General features: G+C 44.0%; 1 protein-coding gene and 1 long non-coding RNA gene across 2 annotated transcripts in view; one reads left to right on the top strand and one right to left on the bottom strand.

The window, feature by feature from the left end:
• Positions 1-370: 370 nt before the first annotated feature.
• LOC139278936 (uncharacterized) lies at positions 371-7180 on the bottom strand. The gene is made up of 2 exons (XR_011596386.1): positions 5968-7180; positions 371-1771 (listed from the first exon to the last, which is right to left on the bottom strand). It is a non-coding gene; the product is annotated as an uncharacterized lncRNA (long non-coding RNA).
• A 2129-nt stretch (positions 7181-9309) lies between these two features.
• cyb5b (cytochrome b5 type B) overlaps positions 9310-25783 on the top strand; it is a 29162-nt gene continuing 12688 nt past the window's right edge. Inside the window, exon 1 of the mRNA XM_070898208.1 lies at positions 9310-9570. Coding sequence (XP_070754309.1) covers positions 9427-9570 — 144 coding nt within the window. The 5' untranslated portion in view covers positions 9310-9426. The remainder of the gene's footprint in view (positions 9571-25783) is intronic.

The following is a 25783-nucleotide window of genomic DNA, read 5'->3' as shown; positions in this document are numbered from 1 at the left end:
CTCACCTACAGCCCGATCCCTGAAAACCAGGGAGGATGGGAGGAGGTCAGTGGGATTATGTGTGTGTGTGTGTGTGTGCTGGACTCATGCAGCAGAGCCCGGTCTCTAATCGTCTTGGGCCCCCTTGCAATTGGACCAAGATCTTGCTCTGTAAAGTTTGTGTGGTAGCTGGTGTGCAACGGCCACCCCAGGTTAAAAGACTTCACGCACAAGCATCTACCACCCTCTAAAATGAAGTTCGGGCCCTGGAACGTCAGGACCTTCATAGACAACCCCAACAGCGATAGGCTTGACCGTCGCACTGCTATTGTTAATTCCTGGATTCTTTTACTTCAATCTGGTTCAGTAAAATTACTGAGTCGAATACCTCTTGTGCTTTGAACAAAGCAGTCTTTATTACCGGCCAGTAAGACCTATCAGACAGAAGATATACTCTCTGGATAGAGCGTACACACTCCCTACGGATAGGTGACGTTACATCGTAAAGCGTTAACAGTTATACAGTTTTGAAATCAGATAACAAAATACAAATGGATTGACAGTCTAACTCAGTCACTCATTAGTCAATCTATATGAGATGTTCTTCTTGAAAGCTCAAGTATTGCCTCCAAATGTTTCAATCTAATGGTGTGACTATTTATTTACTGAGACCTTGCAATTCTGCAGATGTATTTCATGTTACAATTATATATTATTGGCAGGATTAGTGACTTGAAACCTTGAGACAGACTGTTAGCTAAGCTGATGTTGCACTATTTGCAATCTGACATTCTCCCAGCTATTCTTCCATGGCTTATACATTTTCATATATCCCGTTTACTTTACTATCCTTAATTCCATATATTCCGTTCAGATATCCACATCCCCCCTTTTATCATTCTATGATAACATTTAGGATCATTCTATGAGTATTGCATTGTTGAGTAGTTCTCTAGTTTGTTGGATCATAACCCGGGAACCCTTGACCACAAGAGGGTCTGCTAACCTTGTCATTGCTTTACAGCAGAGGTTAAGGCAACCAACAATCAAACAGCAGGTAATTATTATGATGAGAACAATTGCCCCATGTATTAGATAGGATCTCCAAGATCCACCCAGAAACCAATCAAACCTGCTAAGTTCTTTTGCTGGTGTGGATAACTTTTTCACCTCCCTCCTTATGTGATCGGCAAGGTGGGTTATGTTTTCTGAACTATCAGGAATGTAAGTGCAACATTCAGATCCTATCAGGGCACACGTTCCCCCTTTCTCAGCTAACAGGTAATCGAGGGCCATTCGGTTTTGTAATGCTACGGTCCTATCGCTACCATTTCAGCTGTGATGCCCTCCAGAGCCTCAGCAGTGCGGTTAGCTACCTGTTCCAATATCGTTTCTTTGAATCCATCTAACAGTCTCAGTTAGGGTCAGGGGAACGGTGCGCAAAGGAATTCCCCCTTTGGAATGTATAGGGATATGTGAACACACCCAGCATCTAGTGAAGTGCCCTTTTTCCGCATAAACGTAAGACATATACAAAAAGGTGTTTACATGGAGCTCTCGCCTTTGTCTTCCTTCCCGTGCACCAAAACTGTCATATATCAACACTATTATGCAGACAGTAGCATACAGACACAGTCTCATCTTATAAATAGTCCCATTATTTAGCTGATAAAAAGAGTTCTGTTTTCACGTTTCCCTTCAGGTCTCCGTCAGTGTATTTGGCTGTCTGACAGGTAAGAGTTCAAACTGATCCTCCTTCAACTGCCTTGTTCAGCTATGGGGAAGAGGAGATCTGGAACAGAAACAGGAATTAGACTAACCAGCAAAATTTGTTTAAATGGTGATGAGCTTGCAGTGGTGCAGGTGAACCCAGGCACTTTTCCCCTCAACCTTGGCTGCAGTGGGGGTAGTGAGTGACACCTAAAAAGGCCCCTCCTATTGTGGCTCTAATCCCTTCCGAATCCATACTTCCCTGGTGCCACGAGGGACTATTCGGGTAAGCATCTTGAACCTGGTTGTGAACTAGTCGCAGAGCCTGAGTCAGAGAAAGAACATAGGTGGTCATCAGTCTAGCTGAGATCTCATATCTAGGAACAATTTCCCTCATTAACACCTTAACAACAGTCTGAGTCTTATTGTCCAGGTTAGGGTAGGCTTCAATCCATCTGCTAAACACATCTACTATTACTAACACATATCTGTAACACTGAACTTTTTGCAACTCAATGTAGTCCAACTAAAATGTCTCAAAGGGACCTTCGGGTAGGGGCGTTTTACCCCAATCACAGGGGACTCCCTTCCCTGGATTATGTTGCTGGCCAACCAGGCAACGACTACTGATGTTCTGGGTGAGCGCCTGGAGTTTAGGGTGCCACCAAGTAGCCAAAAGCGTATCACTTGTTGCCCTTGCTCCACAATGAGTAGCAAAATGCAGACATTCTATAACCCATGAAGCCAACTCGTCAGACATGCAAGTCTGTTCCGCGGGAGTGGTCCAGAGTTTAGAAACATTGTCATAAGTACATGCATAATATTTCCACAACAGTTTATCTTTTTCAGGAGCGTCCCCCTGTGCTTTTATAACATCTTGGATGGTTGGCATTGGTTTTTCCGAGGCTAACTTATCCTTCGCAGGATTTTTAATCTGACTCATAATTTTGGGCACTACCATCTGCTGGTCACGAGAGGCCTGTTTGGCCTCTTGGTCAGGACAACGATTCCCTATATCAACCAGAGAATTTCCGGTAGGTTGGGCGGTACATTTGACAATGGCAATGCGTTTGGGGAACATGAGGGCTTGCAACAAATCAGATACTAGCTGTTTGAGATATCTCATTCCCCTGTGAGGTTAGGAATCCCCTATTTTTCCATAATTGTCCGAAATCATGCGCCACCCCAAAGGCATACCTAGAGTCGGTATAGATATTGACTTTGAGATCGTTGGCCAAGATACAGGCTTGGGTGAGGGCGAATAGTTCAGCTTGTTGAGCAGAATAGGCGGTTTCAAAGCAGCAGATTCCAAGACCTGATTCTCCTGGTTTACTATGGCGTATCCTGAGATTCGTGTATCTTCTGGATTAATAGAAGTACTTCCGTCAACAAACATAAACAATCATGACTGGGTTCTTCCTCATCTTGGGGTGGCTCAGTAAGAATACAGTCTGGATTAATTGCAGTATAGTGCCAAAAAGTCATTTTAGGATTGCCTGTGATTTCAGTGGGTTCTGTCGGATTGCCCTGCACTGAGATCTCAATCGGATCAATGGGAGTATAACCCACTTGGGAGGGGTTCTCTGCCCACACATAGTCAGGTATGCCGGAGCCAGTATGATGCTGTAGAGTCGTTAAGACCTTCTCGGGGTCCCCATGAAATTTGCACATCCCGGCTGGTAGGGTCAGCCTCATCTATGGCCTTGCGTACCATAACTCCCAAATCTTTAGCATGGTGAGGGGCTAATACTTCACAAGCAATATGCGGTGCCATTGTTAGGGGCTGTTTCCACAGATTCTTATCCACTTCCACAAAATCTGCCTCTCTTTCCAGTCCAGTCACTCTAGCCCTTAATAGAATTCCCTTCACTTCCCCTTCGTGATCCTGATAAAAGTTCTGCAGGTCCTGATTCTTTCCACTGGGATCGTATGCTAGGGTCACGTGACAGGGTGCCTGCGGCAGGTCCAGAGACCACCACTGAGGGGTTCTAGTGGTATAATACTGCCGCTTAAGGGTTTCCTGTTTTACAATAATCCCATTATCTCCACACTCCAAATGCAACTGGAATTTGCAAAGGAGGTCTCTAGCCATCAAGTTACAGTCCAGATTGGTTGTGATAACAACTCGATGTTCCACCGATTCTTCCTGGTAACCCATTTTAACCGGTTCTGACACTGGGAATGTCGAGATTTGTCCCAGGAATCCTGAAAGTTCCTGTGTTTCAGTAGAAGCAGGGAGTTTAAGCTTTGATTGTACAGAAGACATGAAGGCTCCCGTATCTATCAAAAAGGGTTGCCACTCATTCAGAATGGGTTCGTCGTCCGGGGAGGATCCCTGCACAATCAAGCTGCGTAGTCAATCGGGGGACAATTGACCAAAGGGGTTGTTCTGGGAGAAGTTAGTGTAAGATCTTCCTCTTCCCCCTTGCCCCCCTCCTCTTCCTCCTCTTCCTTTTCTATGCTGACGGTAGGGGCAATTTTTATTCCAATGTCCTTCCTGCCCACAATTAAAACAGTCAATTCCTCTTACCCAGTCCCGGCCTCTTCCCATACCATGCCGGGGACAATAGGGAGGTTTATTAGCAGGGCTCGGGCCGTTTGGTTGTTTAGTATAACCGTATCCTTGCTTATCCATCCAATCCTGTATGCAACACTGCGGTTCTATTGATCCTTCCTCCCGAGATGGCTCTTCCTTTCTAGTCACGTATTCAGTTTTGACCCGGGTTGGGGGCGCACCTCCCCCCTCCCCTTTCTTTTTCTGCCAATAATATCTAACTGCCCTTTCCATCTGTCCGGATAGCGTGAGCAATCAAATAGTTGTTTGAAGATCACAGACATCTATAGAGAGGTGGTCTGCAGCTTGTTGTGCATCAGGGTTTGGCATTGGTCTGACAGGGAATTGGTGTCGGGACTTTGGGATCTTGGAAATCATTTCTAGGCCGGTGGATGTTTCAGAGCTGTCTGACTGCTTGACAGTTCTGCGTCTCGATCGGCGGGGGTGTTTGCTATGTCTTTCACAACTTGGACTGGTAGGTTGACTAGAAGATTTACGGGACTGTTTGTGATGTTGAGATATAGTTCTGCCCTTTCGAGTGTGAGATCTGGTTCTTTCGGCTGTATTGCTTGTAAACTGGGGATCCGAATCGCTATCAGAGGATGAGGAGTCAGTTTGGGTTTGTTGCTTTGGTGATATGTGGTTGTTCCTAACTCTTTTTACCGGAGTGTTAGGTGGAGGGTGTTGGGAAGAGGACTGGAGCAAGAGGCCAGGGGGTGCGGGAGGCGCCGTTGGGCGCTGAGTCAGTGGCCACTCATCAATTTCATCATCAGCCTCGGTTAACACAAAGCCAGCCATTTTAACTTGTAGTTGATCAATACCTTTCTCAGAGGTCCCAGAGGATCTCTTAGCAAGTTTCTCGTGCGCACATTCATTCTTTTTTTTTAAAAAGACGTCTACAGTTTTAACATGTGTTCCCTCTGTCAATGCAAGTCCTAATTTAATAGCATTGTTTGCCAACTCGATAGAAGTGATGCATCTTTTAATTTCTGACAATAATGTCGCCAGGTTGCAATTAAATTTTTTTATCCCCTTTTCCTCGTCCCCTTCTCCAAATTAATCCCTGTGCTTTTTTTTTACCTCTACGCTTCTAGTGTCACTTAGAGGCCACTGGTCATCCCCTAATAATTTGTTCAGGGCTCCTGATAATTTTCTAAAGTCTTCAGCTCTTTCAGGGAATTCCTCACATAACTTTTGTAGCGGACTATCCGCATCCGTGGTTTTATCTAACTGATTTCCCATTTTCACACTGCCCCTCGTATTACTGTGTCGCTACGCGTTCGTGTCGTCGTGCAATTTAAACAAACTTACAAATAGACACAGACTTTACAGAACTAACACGGACTTTAACTAACTCCAAATCTAACACTTACCCGCATCGCCGCACGGTCCGCGTCGCCGCACGATCTCAATACTAAACTACCACGTCGCCTCGCAGTTCACGTCGCCCCGCAATCCGCGTTGCCTCGCAGTTCACGTCGCCGCGCAATCCGCGTCGACCCGTGGCTCGCGTCGCCGCGCGAGTTAAGATACTTTAACTTTACTTCTAACACTTACCCGCATCGCCGCACGGTCCGCATAGCCGCACGATCTACAAAATTACCCGCATCGCCGCACGGTCCGCATAGCCGCACGATCTACAAAATTACCCGCATCGCCGCACGGTCCGCATAGCCGCGCGATCTTAAAACTAAACTTAAAACTCTAAACACTTTAAGACTTACAGACTTACTGCCATTAGCACTGACTTTCGCGATTCGCGTTGCTGCGCCTCTGCGTCATTACGCGTCGGCGTCACTGCGCGTTTACGTCACCGCGCGTCTACGTCACTGCGCGTTGACGTCACTGCGCGTTCGCTTCGGCCCTTCTCTCTCTCGGCCGCGCGTTCGCGTCGGCCCTACCTTCCGAGTTGCTGCGGGTTTTTTTTTTAATTCAATCAGAGCCTAGACGGGCCAAGTGATATTCAAGGTCCCTTCGTCGTACCTGAGTTGAACACCTATCCTCTATTTAAATCCCCATTTTATTCCCTGTGAGCCTAATTTTCTAATTTTGATTTCTTATTTCTTTTAGTCTCCAAATTTCCCTATCCTTTGACGTTACTGCGCAGTTTAAATTCAATCAGTCAATGAAAGCCCTAATTTAATGGAGTTTTTCTGCCAACTGGACAGGAGTGATTTTATATTTTTCATAATTTAAAATCTCAGAACATTTTTTTTTCTTTCAGCACCTATTTAGTACGTTACTTTTTTTTTATAACTAGAGAGAAGTCTGGCACGTAGGCTGTGGACTGCTTTTCGTTATCTCAATTGTTCCAGCCTCAAGGTCGTGTTATTTAATATAATTTTTTTTTAAATCCTTTTCAATCCATCTCAGTTGTTTTGCTGTGCCTTCTCTGAATGTTTTCTTTCAACAAGTTTTTCTTTTTTTTTAACCACCGGGACCATGTAATTTTTTCTCTTTTTAACAAATCTATCCTTTGGGCATTTCCTGGCTCCGCAACTTATCATCCGAATATACGTAATTCAATAAGGTTCACACTCTTAAACTTCCCACATACAGGACAACACTACGAAAGGTTAAAACAAACTTTCATTCTGTTTGAGATAAAACAAACCACAACTCCCCGGCTTTTTTTTTTACAGTAAAAGTCACAGAAGCATTTCTCATTTAAACAGACATTCACAAGAGTCTCTTTTCTTTCCTATTAATTTTTTTTGGATCCATGATTGATCATCTATCCCTTTCTAGCTCTAACTATCTTTCCAAGTCGCCGCTTGGTTTGCATCATCGCACAATTTCCCCATCTCTATCCCTATTCTAAGTTTGAAAGGTATTCACCAGATTGTCCTGGATCTCGTTCAGACACTACCTGAGAACCAGCGAGTGGCTAAACTTTCCTCAGACTTTTGAAACCGGGGGAAACTGGAGCAGTATTGAAATCATACTCACTCCAGTGGCCATTTTCCCCTCGTCTCGTCCAAGGCTAGTCTGGCTCTTAATTCGCAAGTTTTCGGCAGTCGTCCGTTGAGATCCCACTTCTGACACCAAATGTTAATTCCTGGATTCTTTTACTTCAATCTGGTTCAGTAAAATTACTGAGTCGAATACCTCTTGTGCTTTGAACAAAGCAGTCTTTATTACCGGCCAGTAAGACCTATCAGACAGAAGATATACTCTCTGGATAGAGCGTACACACTCCCTACGGATAGGTGACGTTACATCGTAAAGCGTTAACAGTTATACAGTTTTGAAATCAGATAACAAAATACAAATGGATTGACAGTCTAACTCAGTCACTCATTAGTCAATCTATATGAGATGTTCTTCTTGAAAGCTCAAGTATTGCCTCCAAATGTTTCAATCTAATGGTGTGACTATTTATTTACTGAGACCTTGCAATTCTGCAGATGTATTTCATGTTACAATTATATATTATTGGCAGGATTAGTGACTTGAAATCTTGAGACAGACTGTTAGCTAAGCTGATGTTGCACTATTTGCAATCTGACATTCTCCCAGCTATTCTTCCATGGCTTATACATTTTCATATATCCCGTTTACTTTACTATCCTTAATTCCATATATTCCGTTCAGATATCCACACTATCATTGTCTGAGAACTCAGACGCTTCGTCATTAACATTGTCAACCTGAGCGAGACACGATAGGCAGAAGGCCAGCTCAAGGAACAAGGTGGTGGATAGACCTTATTCTGGAAAGGCAAACCAGAAGAGGAACACCATCTCCATGGGGTCGGCTTTGCCATCAAAAACGAGCTAGTTTGGCGTCTTAGAGATTCTCATTGCAGGATAAACGAACGCCTCATGTTCCTCCGGCTCACCCTAACCCGGAACCAGTACGCTACAGTCATCAGTGCGTACGTCCCAACCCTGGAAGGTACGGACGAGACCAAAGAGGAATTCTACTCCTGCCTTGAACAATCCCTGTCCTGAGTTCCAATGGGCGACAAGCTGATTCTCCTTAGCGACTTTAATGCCAGAGTCGGAAAGAACACAGACCTAAGGAGAGGCACGATTGGCAGGGAAGGGGTAGAGAAAGCCAACTCCAATGGTACCCTCCTCCTGACGAAATGCTTAGATCACAGTCTTGTCATAACCAACATTTTGTTTTGTCAGAGAGACTAGTACAAGGCTTCATGGCAACACCCTCATTCTTGGCATCTGCTGGACTACGTCATTGTCTGAACGAGGGACCGCAAGGTCGTCCGTATCACCCACACCATGACAGATGCTGATGACTGCTGGACTGACCACCATCTAATCCGCTCTGTTATCTCTATTAACGTTGCCTCGAAATGCCGGCAGCAACAGAAACACTGCCGCAAAAAAAGACCCTGGAAAAAAGCCCTATTCAGCCAACACCTCAGAGCCAGCCCGACGACTCCAAACGAACCGGAGCCACGGAGTGCCCATAGTGCCACAAGTTTGAATGGAGATTCCCTTCTTTAATTAGTTCGGCAAGCCCATGTGATCCGAGGAGTGCTTGCGAACCGTGTGTGCCCTTGAGATACGTGGGCGTCGACCAGCGGGTACCCGGAGAGGTCCAGGACCGCGAATCTACGAACCAGACAAATTCGTAGATTTTTTGCACGTCGGAGGTATCTGCTCGCGGCAAGCCTCCGACCGCAATTCCTACCCCAATATTGGAAATACACAGCAGGTCAATCCCCTTTCATTGGAACGACTTAACATCACGTGTGTAACCCTTCTGAAGGTCTTACTTCAGATTTCCAGCTTTTTCCTTTTTTTAATTTACTGTATGAAATTATAATCGAGTGTCGTATCATCTTTTGCAGAGAAAGAAAACAAATACTTTTGTCTTTTCTTTCTCGCAGTAATTCAATTCGAGTTCATTCACAACAGACAATAATTTACAATCACAACCGCCAGCCGTCCAATGAAAGAGGCACTCTAATCACGTGACCAGGCTGCCGGATTGTCTGACGCGTCTGATCGCGAGCCCTCGCGTTCCACTGGTCGTTGGCGGCGATCTCGGCACACGATTGGCTGTTGCCAGCGGAGACCGCCGGGAGACGAAGATCACGTGTGGAGGTCACGCTCGCTCCATTCACTTGCCGGATCGGAACGTAGTCGGAGAACGGGCGGTGGCTTTAATCAGTGCGGGGAGGAGATTGATTGTCAGTACCTTGGTAGAGCTGCACAATGGGGGAGCCAAATAACAAGAGCGGCAATGACTCGGCGGTGAATTATTTAACGATGGAAGAGGTGAAAACTCACAACGGCAGCAAGTCCACATGGCTGGTGATACACGACAAAGTGTACGATGTCACTCGATTTCTGGAGGAGGTAAGTTTCACGTTTATTGTTCTGCGCGACTAGGCCTCGTATTCAGTGTGATAATGGGATTGAAAAAATCTTAAATTTCCAAGGAATAGCTTATTGCTTCATTGACTTTTGTCAGGTCGATTATTAAAAAAATGAGTGAGATTAATCTCTTGGCCAGTCTGGATGTGCACACGATTTTTTAAAAAGAAAAGCATTTTTTAATATAAAATATATTTTGCAGTTTGATTTTTTTCCCTTGTAATTATTGGAATTCGGGTTTCAATTGCTGCAAAGTCTGATCCACTTCATTAGTGTAAGTAGATATTGGGATTCTTCCTTTTTAAAGGTTAAGTGATAAACTATTTTGTTCTATTTATTGGCATTTAAAATAAGATGGATTTTTTTTCTTGCAACTTTGAAGAGCAAGGTAAAGTACAATTTGAAGCAACATGTACTTCACATTTAAAGGTGCAAGAAAGGGGGAAAATTACCTATTTCAAATACTGACATAATTTGTAGTTTTTATTTCACTTACAGTTTTTATATGAAGGGGGATGGGACCTATTCCCTATCTTTATTCCTTACAATTTTGTAACATTGGATGTTTGCTCTGGTGATGAATGAAAATATGAAATTTGCTGTGAAAAGTCTGTACTTTAACTACATCTTCACAATTTGATATTTATGATCATTTTCTAGAGTAAAATGAGCAATCTGGTAGATATTCTACAAGTCATACAGCTTTAATTAGAGTTTCAGTATTACAAATTTTTGAACCTAATTTCAAAGTGTAATTAAAATTAATGAATTTCCAATCCACTTAGTCTCCTTTGTGTGTGCATTTTTCTAAATTTATGTTCTGAAAGCTAGAAAACAGTTCAATTGTATTAGACCAGATTTTTAAAAATACGGATGTCGCTAGGTAGGCTGACATTGCCCATCCCTAGTTTCCCTTGAGAATGTAGTGATAGCTGTTGCCTTGAACAACTGCAGTACATGTGGTGAAGGTCCAGCAATTATGTCCCAGTCGGGATGGTGTGTTACTTGGCAGGGAACTTGATGGTAATGGTGTTTCCATGCATATACTATCCTTGTCCTTCTAAGTGTCAAGATTATGGGTTTAACAAATGCTGTTAAAGAAGCTGTGGCGAGTTGCAGCTGTGCATCCTGTAAATCGTACATGCTGCAGTCAAGATTCCTGTTGTGGAGGGAGTGGAAGCTTAAAATGATAGATGGGCTTCTGATCAAGTGGACTGCTTTGTCCAGAATGGTGTCAAGCTTCTTGAGTGTTGTTGCTGTACCGATCCAGGCAAGCTAAAGTATTCTATCATACTCGTGACTTGTGCCTCATGGGTGATGAGAAGCTTTGAGGAGTCAAGAGGTGAGCCACTCGATGACCATATAATTTTATTTATTAACAAAATAGATAGAAATGAGGAAGGCTATTCATCTCACTCATCCTGAAAAAAAGAATCTAGTACCTCCTGTCAAAGCAACCAACTGTTCAGCTATTTCAAACACAATAGAAATGTGGTAGTGATAGGGGACTCTATATAATTAGGGGGATAAATAGCATCCTCCAGCAAAGAATGAGAATCCTGAAGGGTGTGCTCTTACCAGGTTAAGGGATATCTCACGGCGGCTGGAGAGAAACTTCGGAAAGGGAGGGGATAAATCCAATTGTCATGGTCCATGCTTGAGCAAATGATGTGGGTAGGAACAGGGAGGAGGTCCTGCTGAAACAGTATCAGGAGTTAGGCTCGAAATTTAAAAAGCAGGACCCAGGGGGGGTAATCTCTGGATTGTTGCAAATTGACAAGCAAGACAGATCAGGTAATTAACATGTGGCTAAAAGGCTGGTGTGGGAAAGAGGGGTTCCTTTTCATGGGACACTGGCGCCAGTTCTGGGACAGGAAGGAGCTTTCCCGATTGGATGGGCTCCACCTGAACCGGGATGGGATCCATGTCTTTGTGGAAAGGGTAAATAGGGAGGTAGCAAAGGTTGTAAACTGGTAAGATGGGGTGAGGGATCTACAAGAAACGTAACTGGCCTAAATGTAAACAAAACCAGAAAAGAGAGCATAGGAAAGAATATATAGGGCCCAAGTTTCCCCAGGAGTTGCTCTGATTTTTTTGGAGCAACTTAAAAATTGCAATTCTCCCCATTTAAATTGCTCCAGTGTAAGTGAGTGAGTTAGGTTTTGACACTTTTTTTTCAAAAGGGGGTGTTAACAGCCACTTACACCTGTTTTGAAGTTTAGTCAGTTAAAATTTACTCCAAACTAACTTAGGCCAGCGTAAAAACCCTGCCGTGAATTGAGAAATCTGCGCAGGCAGCTTGAGATAGCGGGAGAGGGAAGGAAGTTGGAGGGTTTTCCAAAGCATTAACACTTCACTTTTAACCATAAAGATGCATAGAAACCATCATAATTTTTAAATAACAATAAATGAACATTAAATCAAGTAATGAAAATTCAAAGTCCTATCTTGCTGACTGGAGCATGCACTGGCAAAGCCCTTCAGCCAGGGCTAGGGGCGGGAGGCTGGGAGAAACCTGTGCGTGTAAGGCAATCGGTTGCTGGCTTCTTCGCCCCACGGACATTCAAGATAGAATTGCAATTTTAAGAACATAAGAATTAGGAACAGGAGTAGGCCATCTAGCCCCTCGAGCCTGCTCCGCCATTCAATAAGATAATGGCTGATCTAGCCGTGGACTCGGCTCCACTTACCCGCCCTCTCCCTGTAACCCTTAATTCCCTTATTGGTTAAAAATCTATCTATCTGTGACTTGAATGTATTCAAATGAGCTAGCTTCAACTGCTTCCTTGGGCAGAGAATTCCACAGATTCACAACCTTCTGGGAGAAGAAATTCCTTCTCAACTCGGTTTTAAATTGGCTCCCCCGTATTTTGAGGCTGTGCCCCCTAGTTCTAGTCTCCCCGACCAGTGGAAACAACCTCTCTGCCTCTATCTTGTTTATCCCTTTCATGATTTTAAATGTTTCTATAAGATCACCCCTCATCCTTCTGAACTCAAACGAGTAAAGACCCAGTCTACTCAATCTATCATCATAAGGTAAACCCCCCTCATCTCTGGAATCAGCCTAGTGAATCGTCTCTGTACCCCCTCCAAAGCCAGTATATCCTTAATATGGTGACCAAAACTGCATGCAGTACTCTAGGTGCGGCCTTACCAATACCCTATACAGTTGCAGCAGGACCTCCCTGCTTTTGTACTCCATCCCTTAGCCCATTCACTTAACCTATCCAAACCTCTTTGCAGCCTCTCTGTGTCCTCTACACAACCTGCTTTCCCACTAATCTTAGTGTCATCTGCAAATTTTGTTACACTACACTCTGTCCTCTCTTCCAGGTCATCTATGTATATTGTAAACAGTTGTGGTCCCAGCACCGATCCCTGTGGCACACCACTAACCACCGATTTCCAACCCGAAAAGAACCCATTTATCCCGACTCTCTGCTTTCTGTTCGCCAGCCAATTCTCTATCCATGCTAATACATTTCCTCTGACTCCGCGTACCTCTACTGCAGTAACCTTTTGTGTGGCACCTTATCGAATGCCTTTTGGAAATCTAAATACACCACATCCATCGGTACACATCTATCCACCATGCTCGTTATATCCTCAAAGAATTCTAGTAACTTAGTTAAACATGATTTCCCCTTCATGAATCTATGCAGCGTCTGCTTGATTGCACTATTCCTATCTAGATGTCCCGCTATTTCTTCCTTTAATAGTTTCAAGCATTTTACCCACTACAGATGTTAAACTAACCGGCCTATAGTTACCTGCCTTTTGTCTGCCCCCTTTTTTAAACGGAGGCGTTACATTAGCTGCTTTCCAAACCGATGGTACCTCCCCAGAGTCCAGAGAATTTTGGTAGATTATAACGAATGCATCTGCTATAACTTCCGCCATCTCTTTTAATACCCTGGGATGCATTTCATCAGGACCAGGGGACTTGTCTACCTTGAGTCCCATTAGCCTGTCCAGCACTACCCCCCCTAGTGATAGTGATTGTCTCAAGGACCTCCCTTCCCACATTCCCGTGACCAGCAATTTTTGGCATGGTTTTTGTGTCTTCCACTGTGAAGACCGAAGCAAATAATTGTTTAAGGTCTCCACATTTCCCATTATTAAATCCCCCTTCTCATCTTCTAAGGGACCAACATTTACTTTAGTCATTCTTTTCCGTTTTGTATATCTGTAAAAGCTTTTACTATCTGTTTTTATGTTTTGCGCAAGTTTACCTTCGTAATCTTTCTTTTCTTTATTACTTTTTTAGTCATTCTTTGTTGTTTAAAATTTTCCCAATCCTCTAGTTTCCCACTAACCTTGGCCACCTTATACGCATTGGTCTTTGATTTGATACGCTCCTTTATTTCCTTGGTTATCCACGGCTGGTTATCCCTTCTCTTACCGCCCTTTTTGTTGAGCACTATGAAAGAGCTCCTTAAAAGTCCTCCACTGTTCCTCAATTGTGCCACCGTTCAGTCTGTGTTTCCAGTCTACTTTAGCCAACTAGATGTACCGAGATGATGGTGTTTATTTATTTTGGTGCTTCCAGATTGCAAGCTTTGTAAAGAGCCAAGAAAGGATGCTGTGGAGTGCAAGTTTATCCACTTCTTTATCTCCTCTCTCCCCTATCACAAAAATAGAGACATAGAAAATAGGTGCCATTCGGCCCTTCAAGCCTGCACCACCATTCAATAAGATCATGGCTGATCATTCACTCAGTACCCCTTTCCTGCTTTTTCTCCATACCCCTTGATCCCTTTAGCTGTAAGTGCCATATCTAACTCCCTCTTCAATATATCTAATGAACTGGCATCAACAACTCTCTGCGGTAGTGAATTACACAGGTTAACAACTCTGAAGAAATTTCTCCTCATCTCAGTCCTAAATGGCTTGCCTCTTATGCTTAGACTATGTCCCCTGGTTCAGGACTTCCCCCAACACCGGGAACATTCTTCCTGCATCTAACCTGTCTAACCCCATCAGAATTTTATGTTTCTATGAGATCCCCTCTCATTATTCTAAATTCCAGTGAATATAAGCCTAGTCGATCCAGTCTTTCTTCATATGTCAGTCCTGCCATCCCGGGAATCGGTCTGGTGAACCATTGGTGCCAATTCTATCAAGCCATTATTCCCCTGTCCTTCTGTCCCAAAATCCATTTGCCTCTACACTTCCAACTTTCAATGAAGATTTTGAAACTATACCCACATCCTAATAATTCTTTAAGTGCCCAATTTCTTAAAGCCTGCTTTAAATTGCTCCCACTCTGTAATTGACATAAGATACACAAAAGCACCATGACCCACTCCTTCCTCTGAAAAAAAACAATATTTAACAATAACTGGGACATTCGGACATTGTGACATTGGGACATGGAACATTGGGACACTGGTAAGGATATTTAACAATGTCCTTGAAGATCCCAGCTCAGCATCACAGTTACAACTATTCTAACTTATAACTCCGATAACTCAGGTGAGTGCTACCACGGAGAATGTTAAATGTGAATTTTAATAAAACATCATTAAAAAAGTTTCAATATGTATACAGTAATGGCTTTAGATGCACATTTAATTTGTTGAAATATTGCAAAAGTAAAAAAATAACTAGTTTCTAGGTTGATGAAGTAGTTGCTTTACAACAAAAGCAAACTACAGGTACTGCAGATGCTGGAATCTGAAATAAAAACACAATGCTGGAAATTTCAGCAGGTTAGACAACTCTGTTTCTCTCTCCACAGATGCTAACGTTTCAGGTCTGTGACCCTTCATCAGAACCTTAAGAATCTGTTACATCTGAACTTTTCCCGTTCTGACGAAGAGTCACAGACCTGAAATGTTAACTCTCTCTCTCCACAGACCTGCTTGACCTGCTAAGATTTCTAGCATTTTCTGTAGTTGCTTTATAACATTGAAATAGGAGCCCAGTTTGAAATTTTGTCCGTGGCAGATATTAGATAAGTTCTTGGAAAACTGGCAGCTGAAAAAGCTATGCATCTAGCCGTCAAGTGGTTCTTTAAATTATGCACATGAATCAGAAATAGGGATAGCTGTTTGGCAAACAGAATTACTATCTCATCTTTATGTAATCGTGTTGTAATTGGATTTACTGTACACTCTTAATTTAACTTGAACTGTCATTGTGAAGTGGGAAGGAACAAACCAGTGACATCTAAAACATCTAAAGCCATTACTGTATATGTATTGAAACTTTTTTAATGAATGTTTTATTAAAATTCACATTTAACATTCCGTGGTAGCACTCGCCTGAGTTATCGGAGTTATAAGTTAGAATAGTTGTAACTGTGATGCTGAGCTGGGATCTTCAAGGACATTGTTAAATATTGTTTTTTCAGAGGAAGGAGTGGGTCATGGTGCTTTTGTGTATCTTATGTCAATTACAGAGTGGGAGCAATTTAAAGCAGGCTTTAAGAAATTGGGCACTTAAAGAATTATTAGGATGTGGGTATAGTTGCAGTAATTGCGCATCCCTAGTTGTCCTGAGAAAGTGATGGTGGGTCTTTTTGAACTGCTGCAGTCCTTATAGTGGTAGTGCTCCCACAATGGTGTTGCGTAGGAAATTTTGGGACATTGACCGTGACAGTAGGAACAGCAATACATGTCCAGGTTAGGATGATGTGTGACTTTGAGGTGATGGTGTTCCCATGATATTGCTGCTCGTATGCTTCTCCGGTAGATGTCGCAGGGAAGGCAGGTGCTGTCAAAATAACCAGTTTGAGTTGTTGCACAATAATCCTGTAGATTATACATATTGCAGCCACATTGCGTCAGTGGTGAATATTGGCCTGGAAATTGTGGTCGGAAGCTTGCCGCCTGCGTACGCCTCTAAACCGCAAGAAAATGATGTACTTGCCTGGTAACTCGAGCTTCCGTCTCTTGAGGTCCTGGGCCTGCAGGTGTACACCTGCTTAAGGTGCGCACATCACTGGCGCATGCGGTTCGCAAGTGTCCCCAGAATCACGTTGGCCAGGCCAACCAATGACGAAGGGGGATTCCTATTGTGCTTCTGCGGATTTCATTTATGTACGGAATCCCCATAAGAATAATAGAAATTACCCCCCAAAAAATATAATTTCATAACACTGAAATAAAAATAAACACTGGTTCAAAATTAATTAAAATGCATTTAATTAAAGATTAAAAATAAATTTAATAATTTTAACCCGGATAAAATTGTCAAACTAATTTTAAATGTAAGTAAATGCTTAAATCATTTTATATAGAAATATTTTTTTTTAAATAAGGCCTTGTCTGTTTTTACCAGTCATGAGTTTGGTGGGTGTTCGCTGGGCAGTAGACGGGCAGATAGCCCACCTCTGCACCAATGGAAGTGAATTTCCAGCGGATGGATAAGATCTGTACAGGAGGAATTTCACTGGTTGCGAGTTCTTGGTTTTGCACATGCGGATTGCATGCCGAATCCCGGAACTTGCAGGATACTTGCAACGTCATAGGCCACAAAAAATCTAGGCCGTTGAGTCCAGTGACGCGGGCCGATTGAGTGAATGACTCTGTCCTGGATGGTGTGCTTTTGGAGCTAAATCCCAGCCAGGTGAATGGTGAGCATTCAAGTGCCCTCCTGACTCTTTAGCTTTGTAGATGGTGGAGAGAATTTGAAAGATCAGAGTACTCAAGCTTCTACCCTGCTTTTGTAATTGGTGTTGATATGGCTGGTTCAGTTTAGCTCTGGTGACTCCAAGATGTTGATGGAGGATTCTGCACTGATGGTGCTGTTTAAAGTCAAGAGGAGATGGCTGGGCTTTCTCTTGTTTGTGATGGTCATTACATGCCAGTTATGCAGTGCAGAAGTTGCCTGCCACTTGTCAACCCAAGCCTGGATATTATCCAGGTCCTTCTGTAGACTGGAAAAGACTACTTCATTATCAGGAGTAGGTGTTGAATCTGAACACTGTGCAAGCATCAGTGAAATCCCCACTTCTGACCGTATGATAGAGGGAAGGTCATTGATGAAGCAGCTGAAGATAGTTGTGCCAAGGATGCTTCCCTGAGGAATTCCTGCAACAATGTCTTGGGGCTGCAATGATTGACCTTAAAAACCAGAACCATCTTATTTTATGTCGGGTATGACTTCAGCCAGTGGAGGATTTTTCCTCCATTGACCTCAGTTTTGCTAAGGTTCCTTGGTGCCATTGTCGGTCAAGTGCTGCCATGATTAGTCTTGCATTTCCTCCGGGTTTCAACTCTTGCACATGTCTGGAACGTGTCAGTGAGCAGATTATTGGTGAGTAAATGTCATTGGTGACTCCTTTCATCAATTTACTGATGAATTGGAGGAGGTGAATTTGGTGGTGATTGAGTGAGTGATATAGATTTACCCTTTGCCCATACCTGAGCAAACTTCCATATTGAGTAAATGCCAGTGTCATAGTTGTAATGGAACAACTTGGTTAGGAACAGCTAGCTCTGGTAATACTAGTCTCGTACTATAGCAAAGCTGTTGTCCGGGACAATAGCCTTTGCGGTGTCTGGTGCACTCTGGTTCTTAATATCACGTGGAGTGAACGGAAGATCTGGACAATGTTCAGGTTTGGGCTGATAAGTGGCAAGTAACATTCGCCCACACAAGTACCAGGCAATGACCATCCCCAACAAACGACCATCTAACCATCTACCCTCGACGTTCAAAGGCATTACCATTGTCAAATCGCCCACCATCAACATCCTGGGGGGGGGGGGGTCACCATTGACCAGAAACTTAACTGGACCAGCCACATAAATGCTGTGGCTACAAGTGGGTCAGATGCTGGATATTCTGTGATGTGTGTCTCGCCTCCTGACTCCCCAAAGCCTTTCCATTATCTACAAGGCACAAGTTAGGAGTGTGATTGAATACTCTCCACTTGCCTGGATGAGTGCAGCTCCAACAACACAAGAAGCTCGACACCATCCAGGACAAAGCAGCCCACTTTATTGGCACCCCATCCACCACCTTAAACATTCACTTTGTCCACCACTGGCTGCAGTGTTTACCATCTACAAGATGCACTGCAACAACTTGCCAAGGCTTCTTCGGCAGCACCCCCAAACCTGCTACCTCTACCACCTCGAAGAACACCTGCAAGTTACACCATCCTGACTTAGAAATGTATTGCCGTTCCTTCATCGTCACTGGATCAAAATCCTGGAACTCCCTAACAGCGGACTGCAGTGGTTCAAGAAGGTGGCTCACTACCACTTTCTCGAGGCCAATTAGGAATGGGCAATGAATGCTGGCCTTGCCAGCGACTCCCACATCCCAGAATGAAAAGAAAATTGGCTATAGACTGGTGTTTGATGGTGAGGACCTCAGAGGCTGAGTAGGATTGTTCACTCAGCACTTTTGGCTGAAGGTGCCAGCAAACACCTTGTTTCTTACACTAGTGTGCTCGATTTCATCATTGTTGAGGGCGAGAATGGGAGTTTCTCCTGCTGTTCGTTGCCTGATTGCCCACAATCATTCTTGACTGAATTTGTTAGGGCTACAGGGCTTTATTCTGATCCATTAGTTGTGGGACTACTAGTCTCTGTAGCCAGCTGCATTTTGTGTTTTGCATGCAAAAAGCCTCATAGTAGATTAACTAGATTTGTACTACTAAACCCTTGTACACTCTCCATTACACCAATTTGTGGAGTGGTGCATAAATTGGGTAAACTGTCTGCAGGTCAGTCAAGCAATAGCTTGACACAGTCATAATCACTGAATCATATCAATCAGCCAACATTCAAAGTTTATCCATTATTATCCAGGCATATGTTCTGTTCCATCAGCAGGGTAGATCAACCAGAGGATGGGACACAGTGGTATGTAGCTGGGTGGGATTGGCCCTGGGAATCTCATGACTTCAGGTCAAATAACCCTCCTCATGATGGCCATCTATCACCCACCTTCAGCTGATTAATCAGTACCGTCATGTTGAACACCACTTGGCGGAAGCTCTCTGGGGAAACAAGAGCTTGATAGTGCCATCATTGAGCTAGGTTGGTCCTGAAGGATGTAACTTCCTGATGGGGCCTGTCAGGTGGTAAGGGTACCAACACATGGAAGTAACCAACTTGACCTTATCTTCACTTTAACTGTCACAGACAGCACTGAAAGGAATTAACACTGCATAAAGTTTCATCTCCACAGTGAGGTAATCCTCCATTGTGTAGCGTGGCATTGACCTTGTGCCAAGTAGGATAGACTAAAGGCATATCTAGTAACCGAAACTAGGTATATGTGAGGTGCTGTGGGCCATCAGTAGCAGCAGCAAAATTGTACACAATCTAAACTCGTGGGACTCAATTTTCTCCGGTCATTTGTGCCGTTTTTTTGGTGCTTTTTTCCCCCAAGTTTCCCCCTGTGATCTGCGCCGGCGTAACTGACTTAGTTAGGATTTTTCTAGGCCAGTTTTTTTTTTTTACGTCATGGGGGCGAGGCTGCATTTCTGCAAAGAAGTTGTAACTGAGATCTGTGAGTTGGTCAAAACAGACCTGCAACCGAGAAGCATCAGGAGGACTGCTCTGTCAGTTGAAGTGAAGGTTACAGCTGCACTTTCATTCTATGCCTGCGGCTCGTTTCAAGCTACAACTGGAGATGTGTGCGCCATCTCAACATGCAACAGTTTTAAAATGTTTGATTTTGCAAAATATATCTCCAGTGTCAATGTTTTCTGTAGATTTACAACAGTCAGCGTTTTAGCTGCAGTTGTTTCAAACGTCTTGATAGTATTTTTGTGATACCACAAAATGTGTTTTTTTTTAAAAAAGGCGAAGCTTCTTAGATGATGCAGGAAATTTCGGTTTTGTTGTGCAAGCCATATATAGAATACATCAAATCGACTCTGTAATACGCCACCTTTTAACAGCAGACAGATGGGAGTAAATTCAAGGTCTAATGCTTGAAAATTATTACTTGAGGTTAGTTTCGGTTTAGCTGAGCTTAGCAAAAAAAAATGGCAGTTCTTAGCTATTGTTGTGTGCTATTAAAATCAGCTCCAAGTCGGCTGTTGCATTGTGTTTACTTCTACTCGGCGCAGGAATATAGTATTCCTCAAGTCACCTTCACAGATTTCGAGCTTCTGAGTTAGACTTGTGGAAATTCTGGTTAATACACAAGGCAAGTTGATTGAGCCATGGTAGTTTGAATTTAGCGCACACATTATACTTAGCTGAATCGGTGGAGGACAAATGATGCAGTACCACGGGGTAGTAGAAATTTGGGCTTCTGATAGGGATCAAGCTTCCCCACAGCAAGGGGTTCGTCGCCCTTGGCTGAGTCAACTGCAGTGGCCTGCAGACCAAGGAGGGTGGTGTTTGTAATTGGAGAGGGGCTAATAATGGCTTGAAGGTTAGTGTACTACGCTGAAGAGTATTAGAGGACTGCTCAGTCGCAGCACTCTTGCTTCTGAAGGTTGTGGGTCCAAGTTCCACACCTTAAAAACAGATTATTTGGTCATTATCACATTGCTGTTTGTGGGAGCATGCTGTGCACAACTTCGCTGCCACGTTTTCTACATTACAATAGTGACTACACTCCAAAAAGTACCTCTGTGACTGTAAAGGATTTTGGGTTGTCCTGAGGGTGTGACAGGCATTGTATAAATATAATTTCTTTAACATGCAAAATCAGGTTCCAGGCACTTTCTGGCTGTATACCAGCCCTGTGGTAACAAAGATAAACAATGCTTGTCCTGATCCTCAGCATTTGCTTTGCATTTGTGATCCTCAGGGCGAGTTAACTGATAACCACGTCATCCTCTCCACGGGGTGAATTACTTATTGCAGCCTTGTCGTCATGGGAGGCGTTGAGTGACTACCAGTTAACCCACCCCCACAGCGCATGGGGCAGAGGGAAACGGACATTCATGCAGTTGTTCTGACGGGATTAAAAAATTCTGATGTGACTGGACAGGTTAGATGCAGGAAGAATGTTCCCGATGTTGGGGAAGTCCAGAACCAGGGGTTACAGTCTAAGGATAAGGGGGAAGCCATTTAGGACCAAGATGAGGAGAAATTTCTTCACTCAGAATTGTGAACCTGTGGAATTCTCTACCACAGAAAGTTGTTGAGGCCAATTCATTAGATATATTTAAAAGGAAATTAAATGTGGCCCTTACGGCTCAAGGGATCAAGGGGTACAGAGAGAAAGCAGGAATGGGGTACTGAAGTTGCATGATCAGCCATGATCATATTGAATGGTGGTGCAGGCTCGAAGGGTCGAATGACCTACTCCTGCACCTATTTTCTATGTTCCATGTTTCTATGTAACACATGTCTGCATTCACCAGGTGACAGCTGCACTATGCGCGGAGGAATGACTTCATAAAGTTCCCAATGACCGCCCAAACAATTCATGACAGGGCTGTGGGCTTCTCCAGGATGGCTGGCTTCCCAAAGGTATAGGGCTGCATTGATTGTACCCACATTGCCTTGCGAGCACCTTTTTGGAGGATTCTGAGATGTACAGGAACAGAAAAGGCTTCCACTCGATTAATGTGCAGCTCGTATGTGATGACATGCATCGCATCATGTCAGTCGATGCAAGATACCCTGGAAGCGCCCATGATGCATTCATCCTACACGACAGCGTTATATCTGCCATGTTTCAGCAGCAGCCAGAAGGGCAGAGTTGGCTACTGGGAGACAAAGGGTACGGCCTTGTCACCTGGCTCATGACGCCCCTACATGTAACCCGGACGGAAACTGACTGGGAATACAACATGTCGCACATTGCGACGCGCAGCATAATAGAGAGGACCATTGACATTTTGAAACAGCATTTCCAATGCCTGGATCATTCCGGATGCTACTTGTTGTACTCCCCTGAGATTGTCGGTCAGTTCACTGTTGTGTGCTGCATGCTGCATAACTTAGCCATCATGAGGTAGCAGCATCTGGTAGTGGAAGACCCACCTGCGGTGAGAGTGGCTGATGATAATGATGTGGAAGATGCAGATGACGAGCAGGAGGATGAGGAAGCCATGCAAGGGCCTGAGGCTGGAGCACAACTGCGGAGGAGGGTGGGCCATTGTGCCCCTTTAACGATTGCTCGAGTCTTATGCCAGCAGCTCATCCGTGAACGTTTTACTGATGCTTGAGGGCTCAGTGACAACTATTCCACATGGAACATGTTTACTGTTTGGAGCTGTTCCATAATGTGTTAATGGAACAAATAATGGAAATGATTCAATTTTAATATAAAATATATTTTATTCAAAAGTTTAACCAACAGTTCTTTTGTACTTAACTTTAATAAAATTATTCTTGTATCAAACTTTATTTTAAGATCACTTACAAACTTTAAAATTTGTAAATTTACATAACGTACAAAAAACTTTTGAGAACAGTTACCAGTAACAACAATAATAACAGCGGCAAAGAAAGGCTGTACCCACCCATCTCTCCTCCACATTATTCTAAGACTGCCCGCTGCGCTTGGTCTTGGATTCTCCACCACCCCTGCCCGCAGGCAGTGGCGCAGTGTTTCTGGGCTTGGTACCAAGTTTATTCTTTCTAAGATCTAGGGTACTGCCTACCGCGGAGGGCGGGGGCGTCAGCGGCCAGTTGGAGGGGCCGGCTTTGGGGCTCTTCAGAGGATGGTGTGGGGATTGGAGTGAGAGTGACAGAATCAACTGTCATTGGGTGTGGGGTCTGGGCATGTTCCCTTATTGCAGCAGCTAACTCCAACATGCCGTCCCTCATGTGCCCTGACAGTGTCAACGACCTGCACTATTCCCTCATTGATGGTCTCAGACATCGTTCCCATTTTTCGTGTCATTGCTGTTACTTCTGACAGTCCCGCTACCTCATCACTCACCCCACTGATGGCGTCCAGGAGTGATCGGGTAAGGTCAATGCTCTCCGCACTCATTGCCATCATCTGAATCACGTCTGTTAAATTCTGCACCTCAGGAGAGCGCGGTCGAGCTCTCCTTCCCCTCCTCCTCACGGGTGTGCCTCGCTGCACGCCACCACTGGAACCTGCAGCCTGGGACGGTGGGGCCCTGGGTGTGCCTCGCTGCACCTCACCACTGGGACCCGCAACCACGGAAGGTGTGAAACCATGGAATGTCCCACTAACACGCAAACCGTTAATCACGGAAAGGGCTGTCACCTCAATGAGCGGCACCTCCTCCAAAGTCAGTACAACAGTGGGAGCTTGATCCCTTCCCCTCACCCTCATGTTCTTGGTCTGAAGGATTGGATTGGAAGATGTTCTCTTCAGGCTCGTCCACGTCTGAATCTTCTGCATAGTCAGGGTTGGCCTCAAGTTCTGCAAAATATAACAGAACAGTCAAATGGTTAGCAGCAGAGGAGGGGCAATGTGGGTGGCATGAGTAGGCTCACACATCGCAGGCCAGGCAGCAGGCTGATTCAAAGGACCACGGTGAATTTGCAGGGCTTGTCTTCTCTCGAGTGTGGGCCCAGCTTGTGCAGTGGTGGTTGCTTTTCTCCAGGCAGGACCCATCAAAGCAGCGACCCTTTCTTCCAAGGGTGTCAGTGGGTGCAGATTTGCCAGGCCTCCTCCTGTTCGAGTTCTTTCCCTTTTTTTAATGTCCCTTTTTTTAATGTCACCTTCCTCTGCGAAGATGAAACCATAGCTTTTAAAAGAGGGTATCTTTCTGCTGGGTGGACATACAGATGGTCACATTTACAATTGCAGTTCCATTGAATAAATGAAAATATTACTTGCACTAACTATTTGACCATGGTCCTGCCACTTTTTACCCTGGCCTTCAGATCTCATGGTGGTCACCATTGTTCAATAATCTCTGCAACTTGATTCCAGCGTTTCTTCAGGTGGAACATTTATGTGACCTCTGCTGGTGTCCAGCTCCTGCTATCTGTTCTCAATCACAGTAACTAGTGCCTCCACTTCTTCCTGTAAGAAATTCTTGGTCCTTGCACTGTGGTGCTTCTTGTACTGCTGCAGCTGCAATTTTTCCAATGCGCTCACAGCACTCAACATTCTCACACACACAACTGGCTCTTTAAAAATGGCCGATTGCCAACTCTGAGCTGTACTGTGCATGCACATCCATTGCAACGGCGTCAGAAACATAACTTTTTTTCCCTCCGCGCATGCGCACGCAGACAACCGGCTCCATTCCCCGAGGCGACTGGACACACTGCACGGTGCCAAATTTGAATTATACATCGGGGAAACTTTTTGGCAAATTATTTCTGGCCTAGAAAAAACAGGCGTAACTCTTGCATCACGCCAGAAAATGGGCTTGGGGAAAATTGAGCTGATAGGTTTTTAAGATAGTCTCTATCCTTCACTTAAATGTAGATTCAAGGACCAGGAAATATAGAGCCGTCTAATTAATACTCCAAGAAATAAACAAATGCATTCCAATATATGCAGTGATCAAGTTTGACGTTGGAATGCTCACAGAACTCAACACTGGTAAGATAGCTTCTCCCAACCTCTTGTGGTAGTCCTGTGTCAAACTGCAAAGTTCCTAAAGTACAACAGTGTAGCCTGTACTTAACTACTGCTTACAATAAGTCAGTATCTTTATACATTGTTGATGCATAAACTCTTTTAATGGTTAGGTCAGTGGCTATCATTTGTTGTGCATGCTCACTCATGTCTTTAGGCTATTTATTACAGTCTGCATATTCCCTACACATGAATGCTCATTACTATCCGCTGTAGTCTTTAATCCCTAATCTCTTCTAATATTTAGTGCAAAAGGGACTTGCGCTCTAGCCACATTTCCCAGGTTTTCCAGACACCCTGGCGTCCATTCAGTAATTGACATTCCATTCTTACATTTTCCTCTGCAGTGCTGCAGAGCCCGGTACATCTGTGTGTGTCTGTTTGGCATGTGTTTTTAAACTAACTTAACCGCTACAGTTACTCTAGCTCAACTACCTATATAATTCTAGCTAACTTACTATTTTAATAATCTATACATACCTAGCCTTAAACATGGTCTGGCACATATCTCACTCCTCGATTGGACCTGCTGGAATGAGATTGCTAATGTCATAAATGGTAGGTGATGATGGTCATTCTTCAGGATAGAGGATTGCAAATATTGAAATCCTGATCACAGTTAAGAACATAATTTTTGTGAAATTTATGTTCTCCCCCCCCCCCCCCCCCCCCCCCCAATTGCAAAACCCTGGTGTAGATGTGTTTGTGAATACTTTTTGAATTGTAACCACTTCTACATTGCACATTT

This window comes from Pristiophorus japonicus, chromosome 13 (assembly GCF_044704955.1).
Source record: "Pristiophorus japonicus isolate sPriJap1 chromosome 13, sPriJap1.hap1, whole genome shotgun sequence".
NCBI lineage: Eukaryota > Metazoa > Chordata > Chondrichthyes > Pristiophoridae > Pristiophorus > Pristiophorus japonicus.
Note: the sequence above shows the minus strand (reverse complement) of the source record. Positions and strands in the feature narration are given on the sequence as shown.